This window comes from Heterodontus francisci, chromosome 7, assembly GCF_036365525.1.
Source record: "Heterodontus francisci isolate sHetFra1 chromosome 7, sHetFra1.hap1, whole genome shotgun sequence".
NCBI lineage: Eukaryota > Metazoa > Chordata > Chondrichthyes > Heterodontiformes > Heterodontidae > Heterodontus > Heterodontus francisci.
The window spans coordinates 115,543,258-115,561,465 of record NC_090377.1 but is presented as its reverse complement, the minus strand read 5'-3'; the positions used below and the strand labels follow the sequence as shown (position 1 = coordinate 115,561,465).

General features: G+C 45.9%; 1 protein-coding gene across 6 annotated transcripts in view; it reads right to left on the bottom strand.

The window, feature by feature from the left end:
- Positions 1-17,826, bottom strand: part of LOC137372254 (putative methyltransferase DDB_G0268948) — a 48,485-nt gene extending 30,659 nt beyond the window's left edge. The window contains exons 1-3 of one of the 6 annotated variants that reach the window (XM_068035953.1): positions 17,747-17,826; positions 7,839-7,925; positions 978-1,155 (exon numbers count right to left, since the gene is read on the bottom strand). In XM_068035953.1, coding sequence (XP_067892054.1) covers positions 978-1,088 — 111 coding nt within the window. In that variant the 5' untranslated portion in view covers positions 1,089-1,155; positions 7,839-7,925; positions 17,747-17,826. The other 5 variants (XM_068035956.1, XM_068035952.1, XM_068035951.1 and 2 more) reach the window with 5 other exon arrangements.
- Between the last annotated feature and the right edge of the window lie 382 nt (positions 17,827-18,208).

Here is an 18,208-nt window from a genome sequence, read left to right as displayed (position 1 = left end):
ATTTTGAAAAACTCTATCAAATCTTCTCTTAACCTCTTCTCGAAGGAGAACAACCCCAGCTTCTCCTATCAATCCACGTAACTGAGGGACCTTAGTCCTGGAAATATTCTAGTTAATCTTTTCTGCACCCCCTCTAAAGCCTTCACATCCTTCCGAAAGTGTGGTGTCCAGAAATGTACAAAATTCTCCAATTGAGGGCAAACAGGTGTATTATAAAGGTTCACCATTAACATCTTTGCTTTTGTACTCTATGCCTCTATTTCTAAAGCCCAGGATCCTGTTTGCCTTTTTAAACACTTTCTCAACCTGTCCTGCCACCGTCAATTATTTGTGCACATATACCCCCAGGTCCCACGGCTCCTGCACCCCCTTTAGATAGACACCCTTCATTTTTATATTACCTCTCCTTGTTCTTATGACCAAAACGAATTACCTGACACTTCTCTGCATTAAATTTTATCTGTCATGTGTCCACCCTATACACCAGCCTGTCGATGTCCTCTTGGAGTTTAACACTATCCTCCTCGCTGTTCACTATACTTTCAAGTTTCAAGATTTTGAAATTGTACCCTGCACACCCAAGTTCATTTCTTTATCCAGTCTTTTGCAATCTCAGGATTTCAAAATGCTTTACAGTAACAGCCAATTTGTGCACAGCAAGCTCCCACAAGCAGCAATGTGATAATGACCAGATAATCTGTTTTTGTGATGTTGATTGAGGATAAATGTTGGTCAGGACACCGGGGACAACTCCCCTACTCTTCTTCCAAATAGTGCCATGGGATCTTTTACATTTACCTGAGGGCAGACAGGGCCTCAGTTTAACATCTCATCTGAAAGACAACAGTACTACTACTACTGCCTCGGTACTACATTGGGAATGTCAGTCTGGATTACGTGTTCATGTCTCTGGACTGGGACTTGAACTCCTGACCGTCTGACCCAGATGCTGATTTTTGGATCGGCCACATTCTCACCTTTCTCTGCAGATAGTTGAGGATGAGATTGTTGATTTCAGCAGGTGAAGGAAGGCTGAATTTCTGATACAAGGCAGCGACTTCCTGCTCCTCAAAAAAACATCTCGCCATGTTGGTGTCTAATCGAGCAACTGGACCTCTGCCAGAATGAAAGCAAAATACTGCAGATGCTGGAAATCTGAAATAAAAACAGAAAGTGCAGGAAATACTCAACAGATCAGGCTGCAGCTCTGGAAAGAGAAACAGAGTTAACGTTTCAGGTCTGTGATCTTTCATCAGAAAGGCTCTGGCTTTTAAACTTGTTTCATGAGAGGTTACACGTCTCCAGGTCTGGCCAGCAGCTGGGCACTTCTATCCTTGGCCCCTCTCTTTCTCTGTTCCACTGTTTACATCGCCCTGGCTCCAACAGTCGGTGAATTTCAGGACTAACTACAAGTGAATAGCTAATTTAAAGTTACTTGGGACTCCTTGCCAATCCCCAAACCCTGACCTCTGACCCTGCCCACTGCACATCTCCCAGTCCTGCACACTCTTTGCTAAAATGTGTGTTCCAAATTCCGGGACTCTGCCGCCAAAACACTGCTACTCCACTGACCACACTAAGACTGAACTCCTGCCATTCTGATCTGCTGTTTAGTTGCTTACATTTTAAGGCAACTTTTTCCGGCCCACAGTCCGTGTTGGCCATAATTCCACAGTATACCCCAGGGTCCCTCACATTATATCCTGATCCCTCACAATGTACCCTGGGGTCTCTCACACTGTACCCTAGTTATATGGATGTATCACATGTGAGGCAGGATGGAATAAATCTGCTTGGATTTATGACATAACTCACAATTTGGGAGTTTTGGTTCTTTGTGCAGCCTAATAACCTTGTTTTCCACAGCCCAAATGGGTTTTTCTGCCATCGAGCTGAAGGACATTGCTGTATTCGGGGCAGTACCAACAATACTCTGAATTTTAAAATCCACCAGGACCTGAACACACCCATCACTCACCAGGGACAGGAAAGATCATTAAGCCCCAAAGTGAACAAGCCCAGCTTCCAATCACAAGCTCCGTGTTGTGCTGGAATTGAGCACAAATAATAAAACCTGTCTGTGATAACGTTCAACTTTGACATAGTGGAAAGATTGACGGCTTTGGAATCGACCAATCGCCAGGCACCGCCCACCACTTTCCCTTCAGTCGAAGGCAACGGGGTGATTTCCCAGGCAGGAAGCTGGAGATGTGGGGAAGGGGGGAAGAGAATGGGAAGCGGGAAGAGGGGAAGGTGCAGGGGAACGGGGAGGGCTAAGAGTGGGTGGTGCAGAGAATGCAGGAGGGAGTGGGAATGGGAAGAGGGAGACGGGGAATTATGGGAAGGGGGGGCTGGAGGGAGGTGGATGTATTGGCCCTTGAGATATTGGAGTTGAGATCGCACCATGCGGGTCCTCTTCACACCCACTGCCACACAATCAACGCCAAAATAATAGTTTGCTGGCTGTGTTGAAATGCAGCTGACAGATGCATTGAGATTACCTCCGCCTCCCTCACTCAATGTCAAAGCCCTCCCTGCTCCCAACGTGCCTCTGAGTTAGTCTCAATATGATTGTCTGAATGGCCTTTTCTCATTCCACATTTTATAGACATATTGAACAGCTCAGTCACAACTCTCATCACAATGAACCACGGTACACCAACACCATTAAAAATTAACTTTATATTGTAAACGCAGTCAAAAATTAAAATAAAACATTTAAAGCATTGAGTTAAATGTGCCAGGTTCTAAAAGCTGTTTGGAACATAACTGTTACGAGCTCACAGGACAACAGTCTGGATGTGCCGTGTCTTTTATGAAACTGCTTGTGATGGCTGCCTGCAGTCAGAGTGTCTCATGGTTGAAGTCACATGACTACGGCAAGCCAGGAGGCAAATTAGTAAAGTTTTGCATTTCTATCCCAAACATCCCCCTTGTCAGACAAGAAAAAGGTGCATGCATTATCATTGACATTGTGAGTTGTCAAGTTACCCACTATGCACAACAAGTTCTCATGCATTCGTTGTTTGTCATTCTGGACGTTCACCTCCACCGCGTACAATTGAGGTGACAACTGCTCGACACAGGTCCCAAGTTGCCAGTTGGGCTGACTCTTGTTGAGAGTATTGAAGGTTTGTACCCTTACTGGCTCTCCAATGCTCATTTCTGTCAATGTTTTGGTAGTTCTGTCAACGTGAAATTTGACTTTCTGCCATTTCACCTTGTTATTGTCACTCACACCTGTTACTACCTCTGGCTTCAATAGCCTTTTTGCTATTGGAAGAGTAGTTTGGGTGCGGCATGACATTAGACTTTGTACTGGACTGCTTTCCATGTCTTCAGTAGGTGTGTTTCACCACTTGAGAATTCCCTTGTACACATCTGTGCCAGATTTGCTCAATTCCTTTATGATTCCTTTGGCGATTTTCACTGCCACCTCAGCCTTTCCATTTGACCGGGGATAGTGTGGTGATGAAGGATGGTGTTGGATTTCCCAATCCTTTTTGAAGTGGCTAAATTCTTCACTCGTGAACTGAGGGCCATTGTCTGTCAAAACTATGTCTAGAATACCGTAACGACTGAAGTGTGCTTTCAGGTAATCTATAATCTCACCGGTAGTCATTGAAGTCAGCTGGTTTACAGTGACAAGATAATTAGTTCCTGCGAGAGTGAAGATGTCTACTCCCAGCTTCATCCATGGTCTGTCTGGGATGTCATGTGCCATCAGCGACTCTTTAGTTTGCTTAGCTTGGTACTCGTTACACTCACTGTCCTGGCTGATGTGGTCCTTGATTTTATTGCTCATGTTTGGCCAGTAGAGCACTTCTCTCACCTTCCTCAGACTCAACTCAATTCCTTGGTTGCTTGCATGTTGCGCTTTAGCATCTCTCCTCTCAACTCCTTAGGGATAATGACTCTATTTCCTTTGTGCACAATGCCATATTGGGTTGTCCATTCATCTCTGTGAGCCCAATACACTGCTGTGATCACAGGAGTGTCCTTGTTGCTGTCAGGTCATCCTTTCATCACTATTTCTTGCAACACTTGGAGAGTTGGATCTTGTTGGGTAGTTCGCTTGATTTGAACAAGGTGCATGTCAGTCAGATTCAATGCCTCTGCTGGGTTGATGACTTCCCGATCATGTCGAGCTGCAGCTTCATGTTGGATCTGAAGATTTCACACTCTGTTGTAGCATCCTCTGTACTCATAGGGAGAGCAGCTCTCGACAGCATGTCAGTGATGTACATCTGTTTCCCTTGCTTGTATGTCACTTCCAGATAGTATCTTTGTAAACGGGGTAACATCCTTTGCAGACGCTTTGAAGCAGATAGTAACGGCTTGAGGAAAATGCTTTGAAGTGGCTTGTGGTTGGACTTGACTGTCACTTTGTCTCTTCCAAGTCGCAATTGATGAGAATGTTTACAAGCAAAGACAATGGCCAGGCACTCTTTCTCGATCTGAGCATAGCATCGTTCCGTTTGCATTAACGTCCTGGATACAAATGGAACCGATTGTTCTTGCTGCATTAGGGTTGCTCCAAGTCCTGTCTCGCTGGCGTCACACTGCACAGTAACTTCATCTTTTACATCATAGTATTTCAGCACTGGCTTTGCAGTCACTAGTTGCTTGATTTTAGTGAACACTGCTTCTTGTTCTGTGCCCCAATACCACTGCACATCCTTGGCAGTGAGTTGCTTTAATAGTTCACATTCCGATGACAAATTGGGCAAAAATTTTGCTTAATAGTTGACGAATCCAACAAATCGTTGCATTGCTTTTACATCTGTTGGTCGCCGCATCGCTGCTCCTGCTCTCTTCTTTTCAGGATCTGGGCAAAGACTTTTTTCTGTCAGTACATGACCTATATACTTGACTTTGGGCATCTTTAATTGCAATTTTTTCTTTCAGCTTCCGGTTCATCTGGCGAGCTCTGTCCCTCAGTCGCACTAGATTTTGATCATGGTCAGTAATGTCTTCTTCCATTGAGTCTCCACATCCATAAACTAGCAGATCATCCACTCTCACTTCCACTCTGGGAAGATCACTATCTCATGTTTTCTGTGTTGAATCTCCTCTGGGGCCATGGAAATGCCAAACGGCATGTGCAACCATCGGTATCTCCCGAACGGCATCCAGAATGTAGTTAGAAAGCTGCTGCTTTCATCCAACTTCACTTGCCAGTAACCATCCTTCGTATCTAGGGTAGTGAAGATTTTTTGCCAATGGTTGGTATGGGTGAGTGAGATCTCTTCAGAGTTTTATTTAGATCCTTTGGGTCAATACATACTCTCAGTTTTCCCAGTTGTTTCACTGTTATCATGCTGCTAATTTCATTCTGTCGGGGTTGTCACTTTCTTGATTACTCCCTTCTTTTCCAGCTCTTCTATCTTGTCTTTCAGGCTGGTCTTGAGGGCAGCTGAACTTTCCTTGGCAGATGCTGAATTGGTCTTACCCTCTCATCGACTTCACGATGATGTTCTCCTGGAAGACATCCTAGACCTGTAAATACATCATTGTACTCCTCTAGGATCTCTTCCGTGGTCAATGGTTTAGTGCGCTGTGACACGTTGCAAATCTCTTTTGCACGTTGAGGGTTACCAGTCCAAGCTTTGGACTTGCTGCGGCTGAGATGAGTGGCTTTTGCTTGCCGTCTATGATCTGGAACTCCAGATCTTTACTCTTGTCATTGCATTGGGCTCTCAGAGTAATTTGTCTTCTCGGCACTAGTTTGGTGCCATCATATAGCCTCAAACTTACTTTTGATGATTTCATGTTTGGATCGCCATGTTGAGCTACTTCGCAGAGGTCTGTGAAGATCATGATGTTGCATGATGCACCGGTGTCTATCTGGCACTTTATGTTGACTTGATATTCTCCTTCTGCAGTCATCATTCCAACAGTCACAAACCATTCATCACCTATCAATCTGACTGAACCAACCTGTTGTTTGGTGTATAGTGATTCGTCAGAATCATCAGCTGACATCCCTCCAGTGGCCATCCGTACCTGTTTGTTGTGCTTCCTTCCAACCAAACATTTGTGTGTCGAATGATTCAGCTTCTTGCAGTGAGAACACTGTTCTCCCCACACTAAACATGCCTTCTTTTCCTGTACGTGATCCCCTCAGCAGTATTTGAATCCTGCCCTTTGTCTGTGATCTTTATGCCCTTTCGGCCTGGAATGTCTATCAGCATAATGCAAGGCCTGGTCTGTTCTGCCATGAATATGGTACAGCTGCTGATTTACAACCTCAGCACTTCTGCACATGTCAATCGCTTTCCTGAGAGTCAGTTTGTCTTCTCTCAGTAGATGTGCTCTCACTGTGGGATCTCTTATGCCGAGTACAATCATGTCTTTAATTAGACCATCTTTTAGAATTCAAATTCACAGGATTCTGCGAGCTGTGTTAATGCAGTCACATACTGATCAATGCACTCTTTTTCACCTTGGGCTCTAATATTGTACACATACTGTTCATAGGTTATGTTCACTTGGGGTTCAAAGTGTGACTTCAAGGTGTTCAAACTTTCAGATATCTGTTTTTTATGCTCTTCAGAGAGATTTAGGGTGGAATACACTTTGTAACAGTCTCTCCCCAACAGTAATAAAAGTGTAGCTACTTGTAGCTGCTCTGGTTTGATAATTAAATTTGTTGTAATTTCATAATTTTGACATTGCGAATGGAAAAACTGCCAGTTCTGCATCATACCACCTTTTATTTCGACTGGCACAGGCAGAGGAAACATTTGCAGCCATTTTCATACCCTGTGCTTTCAGCTGTTTCTCTATTACTTTTCTGTGGCTTCCTGTAGCTTTTAGCAGCTTTTAGCAGTTGTGACCATTCCTGTGACCTTAGTTCTGCAGCTGTGCTTCTAAACAGCTCTTCAACACCCACTCTCAGCTCCACTCTGACACCAGGTTATGAGCTCACAAGATAACAGTCTGGTGTGTACTGTGTCTTTAATGAAACTGCTTGTGATGGCTGCCTGCAGTCAGAGTGCCTCAGGTAGAGGTCATATGACTACGTCAAGCCAGGAGGCACATAAGTACAGTATCGCATTTCTATCCCAAACAGCAACTTACTAGAGCTGCTAACAGTGCAGTTTAGAATCAGAGAAGATTACATCAATTAAACGTGATCTATCATGATAATTGCTAAGGGATTGTTTTTAGATTCTTAGCAAAATGCTGCACAGTCTCTGAACGGAGGAGGGCAGGTGTGGAATTCTGCATTGCCAGGCAACGAGCCAGTTCCCTGACTCCATCCCACCCCCTGGGCCATTTTCCAGGCGGCAGGAAGGGGTGGGTGAGGCCGTCCTACAAGCGGCAGGTAGCCGATTCAACTTGTTAAGGTAAAAGCAAAATACTGCGAATGCTGGAAATCTGAAAGAACAGAAAGTGCTGGAAATACTCAGCAGGTTCTGATGAAAGGACAGACATGAAATGTTCACTGTTTGTCTCTCCACAGATGGTGCCAGAACTGCTGAGTATTTCCAGCACTTTGTCTTTTTATTTCAACTAGTTAAGGACCGACGAAGGTCGATTGTCAGAGGCCAACTGGATTTTTCCAGTGGGCCTTCAGGTCCCAGTGGCGCTGGGAAGAGGCCAGCTACCTGGGAGCAGCCTCCCAGCAGCAAACCAATGGACCAGTGCTCCCGGCAAGCTCAGAGGCCCCCCCCCTCCCCCCACCCCCAGCCTACTTGACTTCAGTTACAGCTGTGGGCCGCCATGCGGACAGGGTGCCCCTTCCCACAATGGTGAGGCCAGTTTTGATTTTACATTTGAAACAGTTGGAGAGAGGCCACCTCCATCTTGGGGCACCCTCTCCCTTAACTTACCTGCAAAGGCACTTTGGGAGTTGTTGTTCTTTGTGCAGACAAATAACCTGGTTCTCCACAGCCCAAACCCTCTTCGTCTTCTGTCATCTAGCGAGACAGCAATCTGGTATAAGGAGCAGTACAAATAATGCTCTGAACCTTAAAATCTGCCTGGACTTGAACACATCCATCACTCACCAGTAACAGGAAAGAACATCAGGTGACAAATTCAACAAGCCCAGCTTCCAATCACAAGCTCCATGTGGTGTTGGAATTTAGTCCACCCTGTCAAATCTGAACATTAATACCCTGAAGTGTTTTATTATTCACAAGCTTGGCAATCGACCAAACGTCAAAACCAGGCCTCACTGACCTTTCAATCCTTTCCAAATTAATTCCTGTACGGGAAGCTGGATGATATGGAGATGGGTCTGGAGAGGAGCTTGGGTGAGGGGTGGGCAGGAGTGGCAGTGGAGGGATGGCGGGGGGGCCACAGGGAGGTGCATGAGGGGATGGGGGAAAGGAAGAGGGGGTGGAGGGGGGAAAGGAGGAGTGGAATGGGGAGATGGGGGAGGAGAGGCCAGGAGCGGAGAGGTCAGGAGGGGTGCCAGGAGGAGGGAGTAGTGGGATGAAAGGGAGGAGGGGAGAAGATGAGGGGGGAGGAGGAGGAGGGGAGGATGGAGGAGGAGAAAGTGAGGATGCAGGAGCGAGGGGTTCAGAGAGGAGAGAGGAAGCAGGGAGGAAGCGGGACTGGCATCAGGGTCGAAAGAAGGGAGGGTTGAGGGAGGTGCAGGGAGGGGAAGAGTGAGGTTACCTGGCATAAATGCAAGTGGGCCAAATGGCACCATAACATCATCAGACACTTTGTCAGGCAAAGTTTTAAACAGGTCTTGAAGTGTTTCAGTCATTTTGTACTTTAACCCAGTGCTGGATTTTTTTTCCTTGCAGCTTGAGACCACCAATCAATTTCGTCCTGCATCCCTGTTGTTCCAGCTCATCCAACCTGGCCCACAATTCCTCCTCAGTTAGGATACTTGAATTGCAGTCACCACCACCATCACACCCTCCAAATACCTTCTTGGACTTAGGGTTTTCCTTTGGCTTATGAGCTTTTCTGTGTCACCCTTCAGAATTTAAATCTTTAATTGCTAGGTCTTCATTCTGAACTTCCTCCTGAACCTGGGTCAGTTTCCTGGGACCTTGGTGATAGGGATTTTTTATGGGAGGGGTCTCTCCTGCATCCACATGGTGTAGGGTTAGGGTCGTGCACCCTGGTTTGCCCCCGTAGATCTCTTTAAATGCTGAGAAGCCTTGTTAGATCTCCTCTCTGTTCTGTGTTTAAATAGGAGAGTACGGTGTCCAATTTCCCTAACATTTCATTGTTAGCGAACCGGATGGTAGGCGGTTTGATTTGGGAATCCTCCTGGCCTCCTTCTAACTCATCCTGACTGTCCCTTTCACCCTCCTCTTTCCTGACTGCCTTACAGAGCTGTGCTTGTTTGCCCCTTCATGGCTGTGATATTCTTTTAACATATTGAAATGGCACAGCCTTTGCTTTTCCTACGATCTGTGGCGTCAATTATATAATTTACCTTCTCTTTACCACTCTGTATGGGCCACTGAATTGGGCTTTCAATGATTCTCCCTGTATTAGTAATAGCACTAACACATGGCCTGTGGGCTGAAATATTCTGGCCTTGGCATGTTTATCCGCCTGCCTATTCATAGCTGTCTGGGAGGTTTTGAGGTGTTCCTGAGCCACCGCACAGGCTCTCGTGAGCCATTCTCGGAACATGGAGATGTAGTCTAACAGGGAAGGATCGTCCCTGTGTACCCATGACTTTTTGAAAAATACTGGGCATAAAATTTGTGGCCTGATCTGACTGGATCTCAGCAGGCAGACCATATTGTGTGAACAATGGGTTAGCCCCTACACCATTACCTTGTCAGAGATAGTTCTTAGAGGGATAGACTCTGGAAATTGAGTAGCCACATCCATAATGGTGAGCAGATACTGGTAGCCCCATTTTGTTTTTGGCATGTGTCTCACACAATCTGCCAGCACTCTGCTGAACGGTTCCCCAAAATCCAATATGGGAATTCGGGGTGCTGGTTTTATTGCAGGTTGAGGCTTCCCCACAACCTGGCACATGTAGCAAGTCTCACAGAACTCCACCACATCCTTGTGGAGTTGTGGCCTGTGAAAATGCTGTCTGATGTGGCCTTAGGTTTTTCTAATAGCGACATGTCCAGCCATTGGAATGTCGTGGGCTATTCTCAATATTTCCCTACGGTACCTCGGCGACACCACTACCTGGTGAACCACTGTCCACTCTTCATCTGCAGGTCTGTGAGGAGGTTTCCACTTCTTCATCAGCACCTCATCCTTTAAATAGTCGCACTCTGGAACTCCCTCTGCTTCAGCTTCAGTTTGGGCAGTCTGTGCTAACTTTTTTAACCCTGTGTCGACTTGTTGAGTCTCGACCAAGGAAGACCTGCTTAATCCATCCTCTGGGCCCTCTAACTTCCCAAAGAAGGATTCAGATAACCAGACAGTCGGGTCATCTGTCTGCAGTGCCAGTTCAGCCTCCTCTGACGGGGTTTGTTTGGCCATGGACCAGGTCACCACACAGTCAGGGAGAATGCCAGGGACCTTTTCCTGTAACTGCTCTGTCTCCCTGACCTTTTTTGGTCTTTCAAAAACCACTGGAGATGCTACCACCTTTGCCCTCGCCAGATCATTACCCAGGAGCAGGTCGACCCCATCCAAAGGTAAACTAAGGACAATCCCCATGGTTACTGGTCTTGAAACAAGGTCGCACTCCACGTGCACCCGGTATAAAGTTATGGGCATATACTTTCCACCCATACTATTTACTAGCAGTCTTCCCAGAATGAGGGATTGGGTGGCCCCTGTATCCCTGAGGATGACTGTGGTCTTCCTCACCTCACTCAAGGGATATGGGGGTCACTTTTCCTCTGGACACAAAATCTTGGTAACTCTCTGGGATTTCGCTACGTTTTCCCACACTCACAGCGATAGGTTTTACTGCCGCAGTTAGAGACACAGCCTGGTCTGCTGTGCTTTCCATCAGGGCCCCTTTTCCTGCACTGGTCTGTGTACCCTGACTAAACTTATGGGTTTTCTCTGTAACTTCCAGCAGTCAGCTCGAAGGTGACCTGCCTTGTTACAATGGAAACATACAGGTTTTTGGGCGTCACTCCTGCTCTCAGCACCAACCTTTTTGGCCCGAGGAGGGCCCCCTGTGTTTCCAGCTCTCCCTTCTTGCCCAGGGCTGTTCATCCTCCTATCACCCTCCCACCTTCTATTCTTTTCAGGATTTTGGAGCTGACTAGGGAAGGGTTTCCCTTGGGGCAAGGGCTTGTGAATTGGGCCAGGATTGCTGCCTACCTGGCTCTTGGAACGTTTTGTTCTTCCACGTGGTTTCTTATGGAAAGGGGAAGTGAGCTTTTGAACTCGTCGAGGAGGATCACTTCTCTGAGGTTTTCATTGGTGGACTCTATCTTAAGTACCCGTACGCATTGGTTGAAAGCAAGCTGCTTAACTTTTCAAACTCAAGGTAAGTTTATTTCGGCTGTTTTCGGAGGGTTCAGAATTTTTGGCGGTACACCTTTGGTACTAGCTCATATGTACCCAGGATAGCATTTTAAAATCTCATAGTCTGATGAACTCTCATCAGGCAACAGTGAATAAACCTCATGGGCTTTTCCTGTTAGTTTGCTAAAATAATACAAACTTGCGCACGAAACTACAATCCAATTTGATGACACGTAACCAAAAGAAATGTAATGTTTACATGGTACGTCATCCAAAGGAAGGATGATGAAAAAATTTAAACTTGAACCTGAAATGGCTGCTATAAGCAATGTCAGCTGTAGTTACTGTAAGATGGAGGAGTGAATGAAATGAATATGTACTGTTACAATCGACCGCTCAAGTCAAAGCCCCCAATCAAAATATACGATTCTGATTGTGGTGGGAGAAATGCAAAGTTAATTCAATCCCGTCCCTCTACAGCTTTCCCCTTCATTATCAACCACACAGCCAATTTTTATATCATCTGCAACTTCTTAATCAGATCCCTACATTCAAGTCCAAATCATTGATATATACCGCAAAAAGCAAGGGACCTAGTACTGAGCCTTGTGGAACCCCACTGGAAACAGCCTTCCAATCACAAAACTACCCATCAGCCAATTTCCTTTGCTTCCTGCCTCTCAGCCGATTTTGGATCCAACTTGCCATTTTGCCTTGTACCCCATGGGTTATTACTTTTGTGACAGTCTGCCATGTGGGACCTTATAAAAAGCCTTGCTAAAATCCATATAGACTGCATCAAATGCACTACCCTCATTAACCCACCTTGTTACCTCCTCAAAAAAATTCACTCATGTTAGTCAGACATGCCCTTCCCTTAAGAAATCCATGTTGACTGTCTTTCTAAATGAAGCTTTATCCCGTCTCTCAGAATTTTTTGAAACAGTTTTCCCACCACCAGGGTTGGGCTGACTGGCCTGGAATTACTTGGTCTATCACTTTCCCCCTATTCAAACATTAGTACGCTGTTAGCTATATTTATTTTAAAAATCTTTGTTTTTTCATTGATTTTACTTACCAATTTTTTTCACCCCTCCATTTTTTATACTCCACTAGGTTTTCCGCAATATTGAGCCCTGTTATCAGATTGTCCTTCTTTCTTTATCCTCTCCTTTAAGACCCTCGACATTCAGGGGCTCTGGATTTGTTAGTCCCACCCTTTTTGGTTAAGGGAACATACTTGCTCTGAATCCTCATTAGCTCTTCCTTGATGCCTCCGAATGATCCGGCACTGATTGACCTTCAAGTCGCTGATTTCAGTCCACTTTAGCTAAATCACATCTCAGCTTAGTAAAATTAGCTTTCCCCAGTTGAGCTCTTTTATTCCTGGTCTTTCTTTGACCTTTTCCATAATTAATGTAAATCTAATTGAATTATGATCACTTCCACCAAAGTGCACCCCCATTGATACCCCTTCCACCTGCTCAGCTTCATTCCCTAAAGCTAAGTCCAGAACAGCCCCCTCTCTTGTTGGGCTTGCTACGTACTGGCTGAAAAAGTTTTCATGAATACATTTTAAGAATTCCGCTCTCTCTGTGCCTTTCACACTAATTCTATCCCAATTAATATTGGGATAGTTTAAATCCCCCACTATTACTGCAGTATTATTTTTGCACTTCTCAGAGATTTGCTTCATATTTGTTCTTCTATCTCCCTCTGACTGTTTGGCGACCTGTAGTACACTCCCAGCAGTGTGATTGCCCCATTTCTGTTCATCAGTTTAACCCATATGGCCTCATTTGATGATTCCTGTTCCATATCTTCCCCCCCACCCCCAACACCCCACAGTTCGATTTGTTTTCTTCATCAATGATGCCACACCACCCTCTTCTTTAACCCTCTCTCTATCTCGTCTGAAAACCCAGTAACCAGGAATGTTGACTTGCCATTCCTGCCCTTCTTTCAGCAATGTCTCAGTAACAGCTATAATATCATACTCCTATGTGTCAATCTGTGTCCTCAGCTCATCTGCCTTATTCCCTCGACTTCTTGCATTGAAGGATATATCATTTAGCACGATCAAACTCCCTTGCCTATTTTCGAGCCTTTGTTTCCTCTGCCTTCCAAACACACTTACTAATTTTCTGCTTTCCATTTGCTACTTTTCTCCTCTCCCTTCTGAATCTACTCTCAGGTTCCCATCCCCTGTCAAGATATTTTAAACCCTCCCCAACATCACGAGCAAAATTCCCTGTGAGTATCTGGGTCCCAGCCCTGTTGAGTTGCAGCCCATTTGGCTTGTACAGGTCCCACCCCCCCACCAGAAGTGGTCCCAATATCAGGAATCTAAGGTCCTCCCTCCTGCACCATCTTTCCAGCCTTGTATTCATGAGATCTATCTTCCTCTTTCTGCACTCACCAGCAGGTGGCACCAGGATTAATTGGGATATTACTATCTTTGAGGTCCTGCTTTTCAATTTCTCTCCCTAAATTCGGCCTTCAGGTCCTCATCTCTCTTTATGTCTATGTCATTGGTGCCAATACAGACCACAACCTCTGGCTGTTCACCCTCCCCTTTCAGAACGTCCCACAGCCGCTCAGTGATGTCCTTGACCCTGGCACCAGGGAGGCAACATATGATCCTGGTGTCACAACAGTGGCCGCAGAGCACCTATCTGTTCCCAATATCAAATCCCCTACCACTATTGCTCTTCTACTCTTCTTCCTCCCCCACTAGTCAGCTCAGCCACACATGATGCCATGGACTTGGCTCTGGCTGCACTCCCGACAGGAACCATCACTGTCACCAGTATTCAGAACCGAATACTGGTTGGAGAGTGAGATGCACTCATGGGATCCCTGCCCTGCCTGTCTTGTCCTCCTTGTGGTCACCCACTCCCTCTCTGCCTGCACATTGTTAAGCTGCGGGGTGACCACCTCCAGAAATTTGCTATCCATGAAGTTCCAGCCTCGTGGATGCCCCGTAGTGACTCCAGCTGCCGTTCAAGTTCCAAAACCCGGAGACAGAAATGCACCTCTTCCCTCTCTGTGCTGAATTCCCTCACAGACCTGGGATCAAACCTTTTACTCAGCAAACCATCTAGTGGGAGAATGATTAAAAAAGTGACAACTTCTGTTGGGTTTGTGGGCTTTGCTTTGTGGAGTACTTTTGTGTTTGGTGGGGTTGTTGATCCAGTGAAGGTTTATTCTGTGGGCTGACAGTGGGTTAATTAAATATTGGAACATTAACATATTGAATATCCATGGTGTAACATGGCAGCTGAAGTCAGGGGGAACGTCCTCTATCTAATAACAGAGCTTGTCTCTTCTAATCTCTGCCATCCTATATAACTGGAGTTCCCACTGTATCTACTCGTGTGTGCATTCTGGCTGCTGCTCTTGACCACATCTATTATTTCTACCTCTCCTTCTTTCCTCCTGTTTTCTCTTGGGACCTTGTCTCCTGACTCCTCCCCTTCCTTACCTCCCAGTAAAACCTCTTCTCATTTCTCCTCCCTTGGGTACTTTGTCCACCCTAATCCCTACTCCAACCCAGCACAGTTTCTCTGCCTTCCTCCTCTCCTGCTACACTTCCGAGCTTGAATTCCCCTTGGATAACCCACATCTTCCCTCTGTGCCTCTCCTTGTGTTCTCTGAAGTGTTCATTGAGGCACTCACTGCTGTCATACATGCTATCTGCTTGTGATGTTACCTGTGCCTGGATTTGACTTTCTGTCTTCCAGGATTTTGATCTTTATCTTTAAATTGTTGTGATGGAGCAGCAACAACTGCCCCATCCTCCTCTCTTAACCTTCCCCCAGCAGGGGGTTAATCTCATCGACCTTCTTCCCATCCTGTCTGCCCCATTCGCACTATCTTGTTGGACTCTGCCAGCTCATATCATTCCGATCCCCTTGTGCATCACAATACGGATACTCCCCACCCTTCCAGAGCCATGGGAGAGGTGAGAAAAAACAGCTGGAAATCTAGGCCGTTCAGAGCAGAAAATGTCCTGAACATTCCTCTCCAATCTCTTCAGTCAACTGAGAGCAGTCCAGGAGATCACAATGACCTTGATTTATTCTGTAGGATACCAGCCTACTGTATGAGGTGATCTCCAGAAACAGATCCAGCTCGAGATTATATCCCATCTCTGGTCCACCCACAGGAGAATGCCATATCAGGAGAGGGGATAGAACCTGCCGCGGTAGCAAGTGCTAAATTAACAATGATACTTCCGATGTATGCATCTTGAGGGATAACACACAGATATCTGCATGTGCTCAGTGGGAAAGTTTAGCCAAACCAAAGAACGTTGCAGGTTAATGATACAAGCAGATTACGAATCAAAGATTAAGAGGTTGTTTGAGGTGTTTAATATGAAGACAAATTATTTCTGCTGGTGGGCGAGTCCAGAACATGGGGACATAAACTATGAATTGGAGCCAGGGGTCATTCAGGGATGATATCCGCAAGCATCAATTCACAGTTTTTTGAGACTTAGTTCAAAGATTGTTTGCTGTATTATCCAGTCTCACCGCCCTTTGTCAGAGAACGTGATGGCATCAAATATTTCTTTGTATTCATTCTGAACAATACAAGTTGTTGTTGCATTGTAAGAATTGGATTCCTGGGGCCTACCACAGTGTGGGGTTAATTGTTCATTTGTGGCCTCCACGAACCCATTCATAGCAGAGAATATGAATGTATATTTCAGTTTATACACAAAGCCCTGGTTAGACCACACCTGTAGTATAATGAGCAGTTCTGGACATCACACCTTAAGAAGGATACATTGGGCTGGATTTTACAGTCGCCCCCTGACATCGTGACTCCTGGCTGGGGGAGGGGAGGGGTGTGCAGGAAAATGCCTCTGCCAAAGACCCAGCACGGCCTCGACGCTGGGAAGACTCGACCCAATATTGCCGGCGGTGGACAGGCCTCAGGCTGCCCCCCCTACCCTATCCGCTGCTCGGCAATGGGAGCCCAATATGCATATTCAAAAAAATGCAAATGAAGGAATGAATTACTTACTCACGCCCTCTGTCATTCCGCTCCAATATTAGTGCCGACAGCCAGCACTCCCGTGCCATCAGATCTCCATCTGGAGATCCAAGGCGTAACACTGGTGGTGGAGGGTGGTGGGGAGCAGGTAAGTTTCTCTGTGCGGTGGCGGGGAGCGGTGTCAGAGTAATTTGATTGGTGTAGGGGATGGTGGGATGGGGTAAATATTCAAGTTTGTGAACTTTGTGGAGGGGGGAAGGTCAGGTGAACATTAAATGTATGGTTGTTGGGTGGGTGGTGGGAGAGGGGCTAGATCAAAAAATTAAACTTTTTACAACACATTTCCCTTTAAAAATGTAAATTGCAATGTGGGGCTCGAAGCCCTTTAAAAATAGAGTCGATGCCTGTGCAGTGGCGCCTGATGACATTGCAGGGGACGGACCGCCCGCCCCCTCCACGTCAATGAGCCACCATGTTTAATATCACGTTGGCTCCGTGAACTATGGTCCGCGCATGTGGGTCGCCATTGTTTGTGGCCGCTGAACATAAATTTCAGCCCATTGTCCTTCGATCCCTCAATGATGGCAGAGCCCAGCACAGGAGCGCAGAAGACAAGGCTGAAACATTTGCAACCATCTGTAACCAGAAGTGCTGAGTGGATGATCCATCTCGGCCTCCTCTTGAGTTTCCCAAGATCAGCGAAGCCAGTCTTCAGCCAATTCACTTCACTTGATGTGATATCAAGAAATGGCTGAGCACATTAGATACACAAAGGCTATGGGTATTGACAACAGTCCGGTTGTCGTGCTGAAGACTTGTGCTCCAGAACCAGCCACGCCCCTAGCCAAGTTGTTCCAATACAGTTACAACACTGACATCTGCCTGGCAATGTGGAAAATTGCTCAGATATGTCCTGTCCACAAAAAGCAGAACCAATGCAATTATTGCCCTATTCTCAATCACCAGAAAAGTGATGGGAATTGTCATTGACAGTGCTAACAAACTGCAATAACTCAGCAATAGCTTGCTCACTGATACTCAGTTTGGGTTCCACGAGGGCCAGGTGGTTCCAGACCTCATTACAGCCTTGGTCCAAACATGAACAAAAGAGCTGAATTCCAGAGGTGCGGTGAGAGTGACTGTCATTGATATCAAGGAGTCCTAGTAAAATTCAAGTCAATGGGAATTGTGGAAAACTCTACCCTGGCTGGTGTCATACCTGGCACAAAGGAAGATGGTTGTGGTTGTTGGATGCCAATCATCTCAGCCCCAGGACAGGAATGGACTTGCGTGAGGAGCATGCCTTGAGCATTTGCCTTCCGGGACAGGAGTGGACCTGCAGGGAGAACATGCCTCGAGCACTTACCTTCCAGGAGAGCAGCAGACAGAAGTCCAGGCACACCGGAGTTTAAAAAAACAAAGTGAGCAGTAATGTCACAGAAAGCTGCAAGGTTGCTGAGTAACTGCTGTTAGGAAATAACACGAAATAGCTGGATTAGTACACTACTGTTAGGGTGTGTGTGTAAATAGCTTCATAATGAGAAACAAGTGAGTAGCTGTTTTTTTTGAGTAAATTTTATTTTAACTAGTGAACTGTATTGATTATTTTAGCAGAATTTATCAGTACTAGTAAGGTATTATTAATAATTCGAAGGTGTTGTAATATTGTTAAAGTTTTTTTTTAGCAGTAGCAAAGGGTCAACGAATAAATAAAGGAATGGCAGGGTTGCGTCAACCTCAAGAGTGCACCTCCCATGCTATGTGGGAGCTTGAGAATGCTTCCCATATCCTGGAGAACCATTAGTGCAGGAAGTGTCGTCAATTGCAG